Source organism: Corythoichthys intestinalis, chromosome 6 (assembly GCF_030265065.1).
Source record: "Corythoichthys intestinalis isolate RoL2023-P3 chromosome 6, ASM3026506v1, whole genome shotgun sequence".
Lineage (NCBI taxonomy): Eukaryota > Metazoa > Chordata > Actinopteri > Syngnathiformes > Syngnathidae > Corythoichthys > Corythoichthys intestinalis.
Window position 1 is genome coordinate 51480167 of NC_080400.1, and position 18671 is coordinate 51498837.

At 38.2% G+C, this 18671-nt stretch overlaps 2 protein-coding genes across 2 annotated transcripts; both read right to left on the reverse strand.

Moving 5' to 3' along the window:
* Window positions 1-4236: 4236 nt before the first annotated feature.
* Window positions 4237-5660, reverse strand: LOC130917092 (coxsackievirus and adenovirus receptor homolog). Its single transcript, XM_057838180.1, has 2 exons — window positions 5584-5660; window positions 4237-5099 (listed from the first exon to the last, which is right to left on the reverse strand). The coding sequence occupies exon 2, from the start codon at window positions 5089-5091 to the stop codon at window positions 4237-4239; it is 855 nt and encodes a 284-aa protein (XP_057694163.1). The 5' UTR covers window positions 5092-5099; window positions 5584-5660.
* Window positions 5661-13174: 7514 nt separating this feature from the next.
* Window positions 13175-14029, reverse strand: LOC130917093 (coxsackievirus and adenovirus receptor homolog). Its single transcript, XM_057838181.1, has one exon. It carries the CDS (start codon window positions 14027-14029, stop codon window positions 13175-13177), a length of 855 nt encoding a protein of 284 aa, XP_057694164.1.
* Between the last annotated feature and the right edge of the window lie 4642 nt (window positions 14030-18671).

The following is an 18671-nucleotide window of genomic DNA, read 5'->3' on the forward strand; positions in this document are numbered from 1 at the left end:
TTTCCTATTAGGTTTTTTTAACATAGAGTGATGAAATTTGGGGAGTCGATACCTTGTGCAAAACTGCTCCAAAAAGTCTCTTGCACCCGTATTCCAAATCCAACAGGAAATCGGGTATTTTGGATCGAATGTGAAATTTTTATCGGTTCACAGTAGGAGTTTACATTTGGAGGCTTGAACATGCACGAAAACTCACAAAAATTTGGACATACATGCGGCGTTGCATAACGTTCAATAATCTTGCAACGTTACGAAAACATGTAACAAAATGGCTCAGTGGCACCCCCTTGAAATTTTCAAAAAGGCCTCTCCATTTAGGTTTTTTCAACGTAGAGGGATGAAATTCGGAGAGTCGATACCTTGTACAAAACATCTCCAAAAAGTCTCTTGCATGCGTATTCCAAACCCAACAGGAAATCGGGTATTTTGGATTGAATGTGAAATTTTTATCGATTTACAGTGTGCACATTTTACACCTTGGCACCTAGGGAATTAGTTTGATCATTCTCAAAATTGGCGAGACTGTTCATGAGGCATATGAAATCTTAAGTTATCAAAATGGTGTGTTTTCATTCACGGGCCTGACCTGGGCGGGGTGCCAAAGTCGGCCATTTTTTCGCCAAAACACCGAATTCGGAAAATGACTGATAACTCCCTCATACAACGTTCAATCTATTTTAAATCTGGCATGTGTGTGAGGTATACCAGCCTGAGCAGGACTGGATTGAAAATTTACCATTTGTGCTTGGCGCCTCCTAGTGGGAACAGGAAATGCCCTTTTTTTACGGGACACACACCTCCTCTAAAGGGAAAAAATCAATCTTCCTCAAACCTGCATAAGGGAAGCCTTAAGACCTGTGTTCAGGTGCCTGATGAAAAATATTGAGGTTTCGTTGAAGCGGAGGGGTCCAAACAGGAAAGTGAAAATGACCGTCAACAATTTGTCTCGCTAAAAACTTTGAACAGTCATAACTCGGCAGATATACAACATATCTGCGACAAACTTCCCGTGCTTGTTGAGAGTCATACCCTGAAGTGCCTTGTAGGGGTCATTTGCATCAACCCTACAGCGCCAACTAGTGGCAACAGAAAGTCACTCGTTTTTCCAATACATGTCCAGTTCTTTTCAGTTTTTTCATTGTAGTTTCAAGACCTATTAAAATACTTATTTACGGCCCATGTCCACGTGTCTGTCTGTTGCCGTGACGACCCTTTGTTTGCCATTTAAAGGAAATATTTTTTTTCCAAAGAGTCAGGCAGCTTATAGAGCCACAATATTTGGCACACTTGGTCGAATTGGCCCAGTTAGAAGATTAATTTTGGTTTTGAACAAGGGCTTGGCTGCACAGCTCAGTAGTGGCTCCTTTTTTGTAGTACCCTCTCCAATAGGGGTTTTTATCTCTTGGGTGTGGTAATGTAAGAGGCGACTTTCGAGCATGTTAGGTTCTAATGAGATGATTAGAGAGGAGGATCTGCCACCACCCTGACCTGCACACAGTCCGAGTTGCGTGACGTCCGAGTTGCGCTAGATTGCGAGGGCCCGTTCAGTCCTGCTTGCAGGCCTAGTTTTTTTTGTTACTGTCGCAATTTCTCTGATGTTAGATGATAACCGATCCAAACAAAGAAAAATTGAAAAAATAAACTTTTAAAAGGGTTAATATATGAAAAAGAACATTTCAACCACTCCTTGATGTTTGCGATTTCTGCATCGCGATCCTTGTTATATTACCATTTTTCACCCATAAAATCCCCCAAAAATCCAGCTGTGGCCATTCACAGCTGTGTCTTGACACTCGTTGATACATGCAACATGGAGTTTTTGGCTCGAAACAAGGTAAGTACGTGATAATATCTCATTAAAGTCATGGCGTCTGCAATTCTGCTCTTGTGTGCTCTCACCTCCAGTTCGGGTTTTTCTGTTTAAAAAAAAGTATTTTTTTTTTTTTTTAAATGCCCTCCTGTTCAAAATTTTTCTTCCCCCAGAAAATTGAGATTTTAAGCATTCCAATGATGTATCACACATTGCCTGGTACACCAGACTCACCGCTGTTCCAGCTATTGAGTCTGGCCACCATTCACGCGGATACAATTTCCAGGGATGAGCAAGCCACAGCAAACAGACAGCGGAGTGGACCAATCAGCGACGGGCAGACGTGACGTTAGTAAAATGACGAGGGCAGGACGAGGGACTTGCGCGCGGAAGTAAACATATGAAGAGAGCGGAGTTTATTCAATCTGGCTAGCGCGAGACAGACTGTTGTCAATGACTCGTGTCGATGTGTTTTTGATCATTTAAAACTGATTTTACCTTGGAACATATTCTCGGCTCTCCCGTTCACCATCTGTGTTGTTGTCGAGACGACTTTCGACGCGCAAGAGTGACGTTGTTCGTTAAGAACACGTCACGCAAATAAACGAATCTGATTTGTTGATTGATTTTGTACCTGCCCAAGAGGCCGTTAATGGGCTGGTTCCCAGACCTTTCTCTCTGTGTTTGAAAAATACAGGGAGAACAGTCTGGCAGAGCCAGGCAATATCACACATGCATATCAGACAATTTTGAAATTTGGCCAAAATGGGGGTCGAAGAGCAGAACTTAAGTAGCCTGAGTGTTTTCCGCCATAAATAAATCGATTGCGTCCACACACATCCAAGTGGTCCATTTCATTCAGGAGCATAAAATATCGCGTGAAATATGATATAAACATGCTTTTTGCTGTCATAGGCACTTTAGGCCTTTTCTGTTACACACAAAACAATGTTAATAAAGTTATACTTTATTTTAATTATATTGTTATTATTTAGTGATACAATTATATAAGTTGATCGACATTAGCTTTTTCTCTTTAATATTAAAAGGACAAAACATTATGCAGAGGTGTACTTATAATAATAAAAAAAATATAAACAAATGACACTATTTACAGTGGTTGCAGAGAGTTGGGGGGTGCGAAACATTTACGTCTTCCGGGGGGAGGATGTAACAAAATAATTGAGAAGCACTAGCCTAAGACAAGGTGGAGGAAATTATTAACAGTTTACAATGAATGGCAGTACTGGCACACAACCTTCAAGCTTCCGTGGAGGTAAAAAAGAAATTCCAGTAAAAATTCTCTTAAAATAACGGAAATTTATTTGGAATTATTTAGAGGTAGCTTACATGGTTGCAGGTCTGTCTGTACGTCTAGGATGCTTTTTAATCTTAATTGAGTTTGCACGTTATAGGACACATGAAACGTGGAAACTTTTAAATGATTTGTTTTACTTTTTAATTAACAACTACATTTGATAAGGAATGCAACGACTTTTTATATCCACAGTATAATAATAAAATGCCAGTACCAAACTTTTTATTTTTTATTCATGTTTGGTCAAAAGACAGATTAGGTACGTATAATCCAACACTTAACACATAAACCTTTGAAATCGCTAAATCTGAACAATTTGGAGATTATCCCAAAAAAAACAAAAAAATCCCTCAAAGAAAGACAATAAATACATCTAGCTGTTTTTGCCGTAGTTAACTATCAAAGAGAGCCGACCCATTTTTTTGTTCATAAGTGTAATGTGAGTGAGTGTTGCCTCAGGTTTTCAATAAATTACTTATGAAACTTGTTTAATAATAGCAATATAAAACAATTTTTTAAAAAAATAACTACTGCTTTGCTGCTGTGTGTGAGTCTGGCCTCCGAGGGGCACTGTGGCGCACACATTATTAAAGTCAAGATTTCATTATTAATTGAACTAGTTTTTCACATAGGAGGAATATAAGATTTGAAGTAGTGTTGTATCACCTGTCTTTATGGTTTTACTACACGACTAGTTTTTTTTTTTTTTTTTTTGATATTTTTAATTTGAAGGTTAACTCCATAATTTCTACTGCTCGCGAGTTTTATTTCATTAATTTTTTTCTGTATTTATTTATTTTACAGTTAATGATCAGTCAAGATCAAAATCAGTTTTCCATTAGGTGTTAAAATGAAGTGGATGTTTTACTTTAAAAAATGTGCTTTTTTTCCCAAGTGTAACCTTTTAGTTTTCTGTCAATTTCCACATTTAAACGTGTATGAAAAAGACAACATACATACTAGAAATAACAGAACTTGTTTAATAGATTGAACACATGAGCATTGAGATTTAAATCAAAATGCCATAGCGGTAAAAGATTTAACTTAACAAACAATTTCAACAATTGTGATATCACTTATCGAACATGAACAAATTAACAACATCGAATTATTTTTCAATTTCAATGTCCTGGAATTGCTCTTTTCGTTTGCGGTAGAGGAATGCGGCAAGGACAACTGTGACAATGAAGAGTGTGGTGATAGTGACAACGATTGCAGTGACTGCCGTGGTTGTCAGCAATCGTGGACTGCTCACGTTGTTGGCCACGGGCAGCGAACAGTCCAGGTGAAGGTCACAGTGTTTGGGGCCTACCATACTTTCCACCGTGCAGCGAGAGCTTCCACACTCCCGCTCGGTGATGTTGAAATGCAAGGTGGCTCCTGTGGGGTCCACAGTGGCCTGAGGAGGCAAGACCTTATTTCCACTGGTCTTGGACCAGATGTAATGCAAAGGTGGGGTGCCTTGCAGAAAGCTGCATTTCAGCGTCATACTGTTGTCTTCTTCGTCCACACTGCACAGAGGCTGACTGGGTGCCTCCATGACTGTCAGGTCTAAGATCTTCTTGTCCAGTTCTGGTAACTTCTTCACCAGACACCGGTACATCTCCGTGTCTGACGGACGTACATCTTTGATGTTGATAGACGCGTCTCCATTTTGGGGATCGGCTGATGTGAATTGGACCCTCCCCTCCATTGGTTTGTACAAATCGGAATACAAGCGGCCGCCTGTAAACCAAATAATGGGTTGCTCCTCTCGGTCTGCAGACACGATACTCCACGAGACCTCCGTGTACTGCTTAGAGTCCAGGGTGTGACTGTACGCACAAGGTAGCTGGACACTTGACCCCCTGGCGACGTAGTAGTGTTTCCTTTCCTTCTGGATTTCCAGAGGGCATGTTGGACAAATGTTGAAAAACACTCCCAGGAGGACAGAAGGCCAAAGGAGGTGCCACATCATCATCATGTATACACCTGAAAGTAAAAAACAAAAACATAATGGAATCAGTGACATGTATGGTTTTTTTTTTTCAACTAACACTATAAAGCATAGACTTGAACAGAAATTACTTTTTCATTACAAGTGTTACCAAAAAAAACAATGGAAAACAGAAGATCACTGACATCAGTTACATGTATTTTGCCTCGTTACAAGTTTAAATGTTTTCAATCAGTCATGTTTACACTTTAAATAAAAATATACAATTGAGGACAGCAATTTTTTTTTTTCAAGTGTAAAAAAAGAATGGAAAACACATAAACACTGCCATCAATAACATGTTTTCTGCATGATTACAAGTGTAAAAGTTATTAGTCAGCAATGCTTAGACTATCAAATGAAACAAAAAGATAACGGAACAATGCACTATTTAGCTCATGTGGAAACATATGTGTGGATCAATACACAACACCACAATTCTAATCTTTCACAAAAAAAAAAAAAGGTTGGATTTCTTACCTGCTTATCTTTAGGAAGGAAGATGCACACCAACGACAGCAACACTTGTCTGCTTTTTAGGCATTTGGTGTAAAAATTCATAACGAAAAAATAACTTATATAGGAACGAGAAGATCAAAGCATCAAAGAGCTCAAAGGGCTCCTCGTGATGTCACTCTTTGTTGACACGCCTCCACCGCCATGTTAGACGACTTGGGTACCGCTACTTCCGCTTTATTTCCGCACTTTTGCTTGCGACTTCCTTTTTACACGTTCACCAACACTAACGCATCTCACCATCAAGATGATGCTGAACAAGTTTGCAAGCTACCCATCGACCTCAAATACCATAAGCCATGGAAACACCACGCAAGGAACCTACCAAAGTAGCAGAGTTAGAAAGCTATCCTGTAAGGATTACTAAACCAACTCCATGTTATAGTGATGAGTAAGCATGATTTAAAAAAACAGAAAAGTTGCTTGTAAGTTTGATTTGCAATTTGAAATAATACAACTGTCAAGAAAAAATCATGTAAATGACTACATGTTTCGAAACAGAAATCTTCGTGTGAAGGAGAGGTTATGTATGGACCTGTTATACAGTTTTATACCACTAGGTGGTATCAGATTTACGTGTTCGTTATGCTGACAATGGGAAGTACAAAAGAAATAATAAATGGAAGGGTGAAGCAGCCAAGTGTCTCCGTATGTGTAGCTCTGTGTCGAGTGTTTACATTTAGGCGTAAAAATGAGCAACATAACAAAAGTAAATAATATATGGCAGAAAGATGTGAGGGCAGAAAAAGGGTAGATAAAAGGGAAAACGAGGTGGGGTGGTAATGAGTCATGACCCATCTATCAGTCGTGGTGGGCCAGAACACTGCAGGGGTGGCAGTATGACACATGGACACGCACACACTCAAGGATGCTGGCCGTCATGCTGCTTCTCTCTATTCTACAGTGTAATGCACAGGCAAATGGAACACAGCACAGGGATGACATTGGGCCACAACCAGTGAAACACACCATCCAAGTGTGGGGCCTCATGACCAAGGATAGATGGTTACACACAGACAGCTGCAGGGAGACAAAGGGAGCACTACAGTAGAGCTGCACACACCTCATTCATATTTTATTAGGCAGCATATGCAAGGGTTAGGAAAAGGTAAAGAAGACTACCTGGCATGAGGGACTGGGGGGTATTTAAAGCCACAGTAAACAGGCAGCCTTGTTTAAAAAGCCAAGCCCTGAATGTGACCATCTTTCCACTAAGGCGTTGATCACAGCAGGGTTACCATGCCAACAGATTAGGGACTCCTAATTTAGCTCCTGACTAGTAGGCACAGCTACACATATGCAGACTTGCCATCAAAGTCTGTGCTGGATACTGTTAACTAATTGGTTAACGATTGACGATGGTAGATAAACCAGCTCTGCTGTAAAAATGAACTGCTTTTACAATATCCACATTGTAACTTGGCATGTTTCCACTAAGAAAAGTGAAACTCAGGAAACAGATCGGCAACCTTCCCAGATAGCAGACCGACGTTAAATAAACGTTGATTTTCCATTAAAATCATCAGTATGGTTGGCATCGAAATTTTCAAAAGTTGAAACAACGTTGTTCTATGGTATGTCGGCGATGGTTGGGTTAACATTCTTTTATAGTTGATGAACTAATGTTGACAAATAGTTGATTTATGATTGACCAGGAAATATGATTGGAAAGTCATTGAATTATGGATGAGCGAGCGTTTTGGTCGAAAACATATCATTGATTCAGCGTTGTTCCAATATTATTGATAATCAAAATTAGTGCTGCAACGATTAATCGAATTAAATTTTGTTGCTTCGAGTATTCGTTTAACTAAAGGGGCGTGGATACACTGCCCTCTGGTCTGCCTCTTTTCACATGGCTGAATCCAACTGCTTCCCGTTAAGACCATCGTAAGTTAAGTTTTTGTTTGAGCTAATGTTTTTTAATGCATTCATAGTTTAGTTTGTAGGTATATTTAGCTGTTTTTGTGGGAATATGTCTCTGAAACATTTGTTAAGAGCATTGTAAAAAAAAAAAAACTAGCATTTTATAGCATTTAAGCAGGCGGACTTTTTCTAGGTAAGTTATCCAATTGTTCTTTTGCCGTGCGTGAATCCTCTTTTTTTTTTTTTTTTTAAATATACCGTTTAAGGCTCAGCTCAGGTATTTTAATTTTTCATGTTCCTTATCCGATTACTCGAACCAACTAGTCCATCGATTAATCGACTACTAAAATATTCCGATAGCTGCAGCCCTAATCGAAATAACGTTTAGGTTTTGTAAGGATTTCAACGTTGAAACAACATTAATTGAGGGTGCAAAAGTGACATTGATTCAATGATATAAGATCAACAGCGAAATATATATATATATATATATATATATATATATATATATATATATATATATATATATAAAAGTTGTAAACCAATAAAACTGCTACAAAAATCAATTAAACGAACAATAAAATATATTTTTATAATGGTCAAAATTGTTTTTCCAACAGATCATGTGACTAGCACCTGAGACAGTTACTTTGCATATAATTAAAAAAAAAAATATATATATATATATATATATATATATATATATATATATATATATATATTAGGGGAGGGCAATTTTATTTTTCAAGTGAATTTTTTCTTTGATTTAAAATATTTTTTGATTGAAGCAACTTTTTTTGGGATTGAATGATTTAAACACAGATGTCTTACCCATAAAATGGTCAAAACACAAAAAGGATTGCTTCAATCAACGAAAACTTTTTCAATGAAAAATTAAGTGTTCAAATGCAAATTTTTCAATCTCAAATATTTTTTCGCATTCAGAAACTTTATCTATGATTGAAATTTTTCTTTTTTTGATTGAGGGGATTTTTCTTTTTGAAAATATATTTTTCATGAAGCAACTTCTTTTTTGGTTGAAGACAAAAATGTCCTAGCCAAAATGTGGCCCAAACACAAATCAACTTTACTTCAATCAAAAAAGTGCTTCAATGCCCAAAAAAAAAAAAAAATCAAAGGAAAAAAGCTTTCACATGCATTTTTTTTTTTTTTCAGTTTCAAATTTATTTTTGCATTCAGACACATTGTTTTTTTTTTTTTTTTATTGATGCGAATTTTTTTGGGGGGGGGGTGAAAATATATATTTTGATTGGAGCAACTTTTTTTTGATTGAATAATAAAAACACAAATCTACCTCCATATGGCTCCGCCCATGGGATACAATTTTTGACTGGGGTAACTACATTGGCACGACACCGGCAGGCGCACCATATTCAACGGATGATGATCTTGGCGAAAAGTATTGCCTAAGCAGCCTGATTTAGAATTCCCCTCAAGAATGATGGGAAACAAAAAACGCTCATTGTCAACTTATTATTATTATAAATATTCTTGTAAGTTAATTTTATAGCCGACACTGCGTTTCGGGGTCATCAACATGTTGTGTCAAGTACATGTCAAATAGTCTGAGCACATTGTTTGCATCCTGATTAGCTTCTGGCTACTATCCCATGTACAGTCCAACATAAAATTCCAACCTCCTCCTCTTCCTCCAACTTTTCAAAAACTTGGATCTCCTCCCTTGCGCTCGATCTATCACTTATATCGCTGTTTGAATCATTTTTTGAAGGGCTTTGTATGGCGGCCTTATGGAGCGCTGCCATCGCTGTTCTCGGTGTGACGTATCACTTCCGGGTTTGTCCCCTTTCAGGCTCGAACTTCAGAAACGCGATTATTTTGTCAAATATACAACATATAAATTATTTTTTCATGCTTTATTTGTTGGACAATGTTTAATTACTTTAATTGTGACCCTATTTGGCATGTTATGAAATTACTTCACACTACAGCTTTAACAACACTGGTCATAAAAATGAAGTCTGCAGAATGAAAAGTGATGAAAGCGGAGATTTTATTCTGCCAATTTGTTGCCGAATACAATTTGCCCGCAACTATTGCTGATCACTTCTCAGAATTAGCAAAACAAATGTTCCCTGACTCAAAGATTGCATCGGTAAGTTAATTTTATCAATTGACATTAATTTATAATTGGACACACTAACGAACTACCTTCAAGTCAAACTGAATTGCGAGATGAAGTGCCATGAAGTGCAGCCATCAAAAGACATGATAAAAATTGTTACATTTGTACATACACACACATACATACACTAGAAGTGCTACATACAATGATAACAAAAGTCACTGTTAAATTTTAGTAATCATGATGTAGCTGAAGATATTGATTGTTCTTTGATTGGTTATATGTTACAATATTACCAATAAATTCATATTATTTAAATACAACATACTTAAATACGTTGTAAGATTAGTCACCAATTTGTAAGGGTATACGTCACTATTTGTAAGATTGCCAACGGCCTCGGGTTGACAGGTATGCATATGGGCTTATATTTGTGGCATCAGAAATTAAATTTTCTAAAGTTAAGCATTTCAAATTCAATTTCTGATGGCACAAATAGCCTATAGACCCTACCCACGTGACGTCACAACTCCGCTCTCCTGAATGGTACCGCCCAATTGTCCGTCAAAACATTTGTTAACCTGTTACGGCTACGTACATTCCTCCTATTTACGGCGTGTTTTTCTGCTCCTTAACATTAATCATCAAAATGGTGAAGGCGTGTGTGGCTGTTGGTTGCACTAACAGAGAAGATGGAAGGAGAGACTTGAAGTTTTACCGTATTCCGAGGGATCCAAAGAGGAGAGCGAAATGGACGGCTGCAATTCGACGTGAAAACTGGGCACCAAAAAATCACCACAGACTATGTAGTAGTCATTTTATATCCGGTAAGATGCATTTAAGATATACTTAGAGGGTTTTGGGCTGACAAATAACCACAATTAAGATCTTTGCTAGGCTAATCGCCGACAACATACACGTATGTATGTAGTGAGAGTGCTATCGCTAAACCATATAAACATTAAAAGCCTTAACTCCATTGACAAACAACATGAAATACATTAGACTTGACAGTGGACGTTAGCAATAACAAAAGATTTTGAATTGAAAATTTCGTAACTCACCTTTCCAAGCACAAGATAGATTCCTGCCGAATTTTCGTGGACGAGGACCTGTTTCACCCAACCAGCAACGAAGTATTTATAAGCCTCCTAGCTCTTGAAGTTTTTCAAATTTTCGTGAGAATAGGCTGATTTTGTGTGGACAAGATAATTGTAAACATCAGCGTAGCAGATGTCAGGCAGACAGGACGAAGACAGTGGGTCGAAAAACATCGATTTGGGCATCAAATATGGATCTGGCGACTGTATAGAACGAAGCTTTTCCACATAACGCCTTTTATGCAACACATTCAGTGAGTTTACGGCACCAGAAAGCACCGGGTCTTCCATGAAATGCATTTTAAATTCCTCGATCAATTGAAACCAATGCTAATACAGAGACAAAATGACGGACAAGTGGGCGGAACCATACAGCGAGCACGTGGTTTTGTGACGTCGGTGGGTAGGGTCTATAGCCCATAGAGAGCACCCATGAATAGACAACAATAGCACTTTCATTAAAGGATGCTGCATTCATTACAAACATTGCCAGTCAGGTCATATTTATATTCACCGCCCTCAATCACAACAATGTTGATTAAAAGTGGGTTCAAATCCAGCATCAACTAACGCACATTGTTGTTATGCATAGCAAAGAAGCTTACACCGCCTGCAGCAAAAATAAATACTGTCCCTCTGTCCAATGACACTGTCTTTTTTGTTCTATTAATTTTTGTTTGTTCGGTCAAATTGTTTGGCATATTATCGTCATGAGTTAATGTTGCTAATCAATTTGAATTTATTTTTATTTATTGATTTTATTACATTTTATTTTTCAGTATCAAATGGTCAAAAATGTACATTGAGTGTATTTTTACAGTTCAGATGTGTTTTTTTTTTTTAATTCAGGCAAATTAACGCACTTTCCTGTTACAAACAAAACAATGTTAATAAAGTTATAATTTATATATTTTAATTACATTATTATTATTATTTAATAATACGCTTATTTAAGCTGATCGATATTACCTTTCACTCTTTAAAATTAAAAAGGACACAACGTTATGCAGAGGTGCACTTAAAGTAATAATAATTTCATGAACAAATGATACTATTTGCAGTGGTAGCAGAGAGTTGGGGGGGCGCGAAGCATTTTAGTCATCCTGGAGGAGGGCGTAACAGTAAACAATTGAGAAGCACTTGTCTAAGATAATGTGGAGGAAATTATGAAGAGTTTACATTGAATGGCAGTACTAGCACACAATCTTCAAGTTTCTACGGAGGTAAAAAAAAATTCCAGTGGAAAATTCTTTGAGGATAACGGAATTTTATCTGGAATCATTTAGAGGAAGCCTATATGATTGCAGTTCTGTCTTTCCATTCTACGAGTTAAAATCTCATCGGTTTTTGGCCACATTCACTGGACAGTTATAGGATGTGCACACTTGGGAAACCACAATATTACTACTTTTTTGTTTTTAATTATTTTTTTAACTTCCCCTCTTTTTTTCTTAATTGATTTTGCAGGTTATAGGACATATTAATCGTGACCACTTTTAAATAATTAGTTTCACTTTTTATTTAACAAATACATTTGATCAGACATGGAGGACTTTTTATATCCAGTTTAAAAATACAATGTCAGTAGCAAACTTTTTTCTTTTTTTTACTCATGTTTGGTCAAAAATCAATTCATGTATAATCCAACAAATGACAGATACACCTTTTAATCAGCTAAATTTGAACAATTTGAAGATAAAAAAAAAGTCCCTCAATAAAAGATGATGAATACACCAGGAAAATGGGTATGTTTTTTCTGTTTTTGCGGTAGACCCAATTTTTTGCTCAAGAGTGTCAAGTGAGTGAGTGTAGCCTCAGGTTTTTAATAAATTATTTGTGAAACTAATGTTTAATAATAGAAATATAAAACAATTAAAAAAATAACTACTGATTTGCTGCTGTGTGGGAGTCTGGCCTCCTTGGGGCAGTGTGGCGCATATATTATTAAAGTCAAGATTTAATTTTGTTAATTTAACTAATTTTTCAAATATTACGAGGAATATAAGTTTGAAGCAGTGTGGTATCACCTGTCTTTATGCTTTACTACAGTGTTTGTTTGTAAATATTCTTTATTTGAAGGTGAACTCCACCATAATTTCTGCTGCTACAGAGTTTTATTTTATTTACTTTTTTTACGTATTTATTTTACTTTAACTCAAGATCAGTCCAGATCAGTTTTCCATTAGGTGTTGAAATAAAGTTGATGTTTTTTTTACTTTACAAAATGTGCTTTTTTTTTTTTTTTTTTTTTTTTTTTTTTACCCTAAGTGTAACCTTTCAGTTTTCTGTCAATTTCAACATTTAGATATGTATTTAAAAAAAAGACAACCGACATACTAGAAATAACATAGAACCTGTTTATTAGATTCAAAAGTGAGATTAAAGTGAGATAATGCTGAAAAATCAAAATGCCTTTGTGGTAAAAGACTTAACATAACAATGTCAACAATTTTTTATCAAACATTAACAAATGAACAACATTGAATTATTTTTCCATTTCAATGTCCTGGGGTTGCTCTTTTCGTTTGCGGTAGAGGAATACGGCAAGGACAACTATGACAATGAAAAGTGTGGTGATAGTGACAACGATTGCAGCGACTGCAGTGGTTGTCAGCAATCGTGGACTGCTCACACTGTTGTCCTGGGGAAGTGAACAGTCCAGGTGAAGGTCACAGTGTTTGGTCCCCACCATACTTTCCACCGTGCAGCGATAGCTTCCACACTCCCGCTCGGTGATGTTGAAATGCAAGGTGGCTCTTGTGGGGTCCACAGTGGCCTGAGGAAGCAAGACCTTATTTCCACTGGTCTTGGACCAGATGTAATGCAAAGGTGGGGTGCCTTGCAGAGAGCTGCATTTCAGCGTCATACTGTTGTCTTCTTTGTCCACACTGCAGAGAGGCTGACTGGGTGCTTCTATGACTGTCAGGTCTAAGATCTTCTTGTCCAGTTCTGGTAACTTCTTCACCAGACAGCGGTACATCTCCGTGTCTGACGGACGTACATCTTTGATGATGATAGACGCGTCTCCGTTTTGGGGATCGGCTGACGTGAAGTGGACCCTCCCCTCCATTGGTTTGTACAAATCGGAATACAAGCGGCCGCCAGTAAACCAAATGATGGGTTGCTCCTCTCGGTCTGCAGACTCAATACTCCACGAGACCTCCGTGTACTGCTGAGAGTCCACGGTGTGAGTGTACACACAGGGTAGCTGGACACTTGACCCCCTGGCGACGTAGTAGTGGTTCATTTCCTTCTGGATTTCCAGAGGGCATGCTGGACAAATGTTGAAAAACACTCCCAGGAGGACAGAAGGCCAAAGGAAGTCCCACATCATCGCCATGTATACACCTGCAAGTAAAAGACAAAAACATACTGGAATTAATCAAACACATTTTAGGATTTTTTTTTTCTATCACTATAAAGCAGGGGTGGGCAAACCGGTCCTCGAGGGCCGCAGTGGGTCCTGGTCTTTGTTCCAACTGATTCAGCACACACAGTATAACCAATGAGGTTTCAGTGGAAACAAGGAGCACCTGACTGCAATCAACTGATTGCACTTGTAAGAAACCAGATCGGTGAAAGGCTGTCCTCATGATGGGTATGAACAAAAACCCGCACCCACTGCGGCCCTTTGTGGAATTAATTGCCCACCCCTGCTATAAAGCATAGACTTCACATCAGCAATCATGTTTTCATTATAAATGTAAAAAACAATGGAAAACAGAATAACACTGACATCAGTTAAATGTATTTTATCTCGATCCAAGTTTAAATGTTTTCAATCAGTCATGTTTACTCTTTAAATAAAAACTATACAATTGAAGACAGCATTTTTTTCCCCAAGTGTTAAAATAAATGGAAAACACAAACACTGCCACAATAACATGTTTTTTGCATGATTACAAGTATAAAAGTTATCAGTCATCAATGCTTAGACTATCAAATGAAATTAAAAGAAAAAAAGTTAACACTGCACTATTCAGCTTATGTGGAAACATGATCAATACAAAACACCACAATTCCAATGTCTCTCAAAACAAGTAAATAGGATTTCTTACTTGCTTATCTTTAGGAAGGAAGATGCACACCAACGACAGCAACACTTGTCTGCTTCTTTGGCATTTAGTGTAGTAATTCATAACGAAAAAACAACTTATATCGGAAAGGAAGATCAAAGCATCAAAGAGTTGAAAAGGACCTGTCATTGTGACGTCACGCTATTTGTTGACACGCCTCCGCCGCCATGACAGACGGCTTCGTGTACCGCGACTTCCGCTTTGTTTCCGCACTTGTGCTCGCGTTTTCCGGTTTACACGTGCTCTAAACGTTGACACTAGGACGGATAATGGCCTTGTATCAAAAAATAGTCGCAAAATACCCTGGAGAAAATTATCTGTCCTAGTATAGACATCAGGGCCATGATTTTTCCTGTTTACACCACATACACCTCCAGCACACAAACGAAAACGCTTAGAAGAAACATGGCAGAATGCACAATGTGGTCGCATGAAAACTTCAAGTCAAGGTTATTTGTATTATAGCCACTACTTTTCACAATGTCGTACTTTTGAATTCTATATGTATGACAATCAGTCTGTATATTTTTTAAGCAGTTGCATGGTCATGGTCTAATTTAACCAAGAGAGGGCGACATAACAAACTCAAAACTTTCTTTACTAACGAAATATTTTTATCTTTGCATTCAGCCACCCCAACACCCCCCCCCCCCACGCACCCACTCTCTTACAATCACGGGGCTTTTGAAATAAATGTCAAATCTCTCAATCTGACTCCAAATTAAGGGATTTTTGCTTATTAAACAGCTTCAGAGACCTATACCAAAGAAGAAACTCATTCATCCAATGTTTAAAGCAAGATTTTGTTTGAAAGTATCTGCATTTGTGAAGAAAAAAACAAGTATTACAAATCACATTGATCACATAAACAAATATTTATTTGTGCCAAACATTTCAAACTTAATTGAATCCACTGTCCACTTTGAAAGATCAATTTGTTTGGACTGAAACCAGCTCTGCATATCCCTCCAGAACAATTGCACTATATCACACTGAAAAAACAAATGTTCAAGATTATCAATCTCATTTTCAAAAAAAAAAAAAAGCAAAACAATTGTGCACAAAATTAAAGATTTAAGTTCCCGGGAGTCTATGACCTGTTTGTCGCATGCATATAGGCTGATATTTGTTTCATCAGAAAATACATTTTCTAAAGTTAAGCATTTCAAATTTACTTCTGATAGCACTTATAGCCTATCAGCCCACAGAGAGCACCTATTAATAGACAATTATAGCACTTTCAGTAGTGGATGCTGAATTCCTTACAAACACTGCAAGTAAAGTATTATTTATATTCATGGCCCTCAATCACAACAATGTCTTCGTTGGGGCACGGGATGAACTTATTTACCTCTGGGACATAACAGGTGGTGGCAACAACTAAATCACACTTGCAGCCAGTTAAAATGGATTCAAGTTGACTCAACCCCTGTCCTATGTCATTGTGTGTACCACATTTAGCATGGAGAAAAGAAAGAAGAACAAATAACTGTCTGAGGACTTGAGAAGCAAAATTGTGAGGAAGCATGGGCAATCTCAAAGTTACAAGTCAATCTCCAAAGACCAGAATGTTCCTGTGTCGACTGTGCGCAGTGTCATCAATAAGTGTAAAGCCCATTGTTACTAATCTCCCTAGATGTGGACGCAAAAGAAAAATTGACGAGAGATTTCAACCAAAGATTGTGCGGATGGTGAATAAAGAACCTTGACTAACATCAAACAAGTTCAAACTGTCCTACAGTCCGAGGGTACAAAAGTGTCAACCCGTACTATCCGTTGGGGTCTGAATGAAAAGGGACTCTATTGTAGGATACCCAGGAAGACCCCATGTTGAGAGAAATGGTGGAGGAAATGTTTTGTATTCATAAATGTGTACTCAGTTGATGTTGAAATAATGTTCCTATTGCTTGTTAATATTGACATATTATCTTTTCGCCACAAGATGGCAGGATGGGACTTAATTGTCTAAAGTGCTACTTTTATTACTTCCTTGTGTTTGACTTTGATTACTTTGATTTATGGGATTGCCTGTAAAGACAGCAATGTGAGAGGATGTATCCGCATGTCAATGGAAATTAAATACGCCGAGTTTTGGCTAAAAGACAACTTATTCTCCGTCAATTCTTCCTACGAATGCAACGTTGAGCTGCAACCACCTCAACAGGTTATGGGCCCAGGAGTCATTCGCAGGTAAAGTCAGTTTCCACCATGTAGAAGGTCGCGAAGGACAGCGTGCTCACGGACTGCTGATTAGCGGAAAAAGCTAACAAGCAACATGGATCCACGAGGAACAAGTGGGTAACTTCGACTGGCATTTGACGGAGATGAAGCTAAATATGAACTCTGGGAAACTAAAATGTTCGGACATTTTCATCTGATCGGGCTAAAGAACACAGTGCTGGTAGGACCAAACACTGAAGCCGAGAGAGAAATGATGAAATGAAAAATGTGGATGCGTATGCTCAAATGATACAACTTCTTGATGATAAAAGCCTCTCGTTAATAATGAGAGATGCGCCAAATGACGGAAGAAAAGCTCTGAAAATATTAAGGGAATATTATGCTGGGAAGGGAAAACCCAGGATTATAAACTTGTACACCATGGTAACATCTCTTCAAAAGGGAACCGAAGAAAGGATAGTGGATTACATAATAAGAGCTGAGACCGGCATCACAGCATTGCGAAATGCAGGTGAAACAATGGCAGATGGTCTACTTATCGCAATGGTCTTGAAGGGGCTGCCAGAAAGTTACAAGCCATTTACAATTCATGTGGCGCATACCAATGAGAACATGACATTTGCAGAATTCAAAACCAAACTCTGAAGTTTTGAAGAAACGGAAAAGTTAAATGCAGCAGAATCAAGTGACAGAGTGATGAAGACTAAAGCAAGAGCTTCAAAGCAAGCCACAAAAGCAAACGCTCGTGACCGGGTCAAAGACGACACAGAGTTGGTGTGCTTCAAATGTGTGATCAAAGGCCACCATGCAAAATCATGTCGACAAAAGACATGGTGTAGTCGGTGCAAAACGGACACGCACAAAGACACCACTTGCAGACGCATGGAAACACCGGACGGAGCGAGAAAAATTGCTGAAGATGGAGATCCTGACTTCGCGTTCAAGGTGAGAGATGAACGGTCCGACACCAGGCGGCAGGATACACACAGCATCCGGGAACAAGGTCTGATGGTGGACACGGGAGCGACATCTCATATCATCACTGACGTGACCAAGTTCAAAAGCTTCCAGGAGATGTTCAAACCAGAGAATCACAGCGTCGAGTTGGCAGAAGGTACACGGTGCAGTGGAGTCGCACTAAAAAGAGGAGATGCAGAGTGCTACCTGATCGACAACAGAGGACAGCAGCGCAAGGCAACACTCAAACGCACTCTTCATACCATCGTACCTACAAGACATCTTTTCGGTGAAAGCAGCAACATCGAGTGGAGCCACGGTACTTTTCAAAGAAGGTGAAGACGCACTGATAACCAAAGACGGTACGAAATTCAATATTCATGTGTATGGCAAGCTGTACTTTTTGCATACAAATGGTGAGTCTGACAAGTGCAATGCATGTTATGATATTCACACATGGCACCAAATATTAGGCCACTGCACCAAATATTAGGCCACTGTAATTATGAGGATGTGATAAAATTACAGAAAGTAGTTGATGGAATGCAGATTAAGGGAAAAGAAACACGACCTGAACAAATGTGTGAGATATGCATACAAGGAAAATTTATCCAGATTCGAAATAGAGACCCAGATACTCGAGCAGATACACCCTTAAAATTGGTACACTCAGATCTTGCGGGTCCTATAACTCCAGAATCGATTGATGGTTACAAATATGTGCAGTTATTCACAGATGATTACTCTGGTGCAATTTTCACATATTTC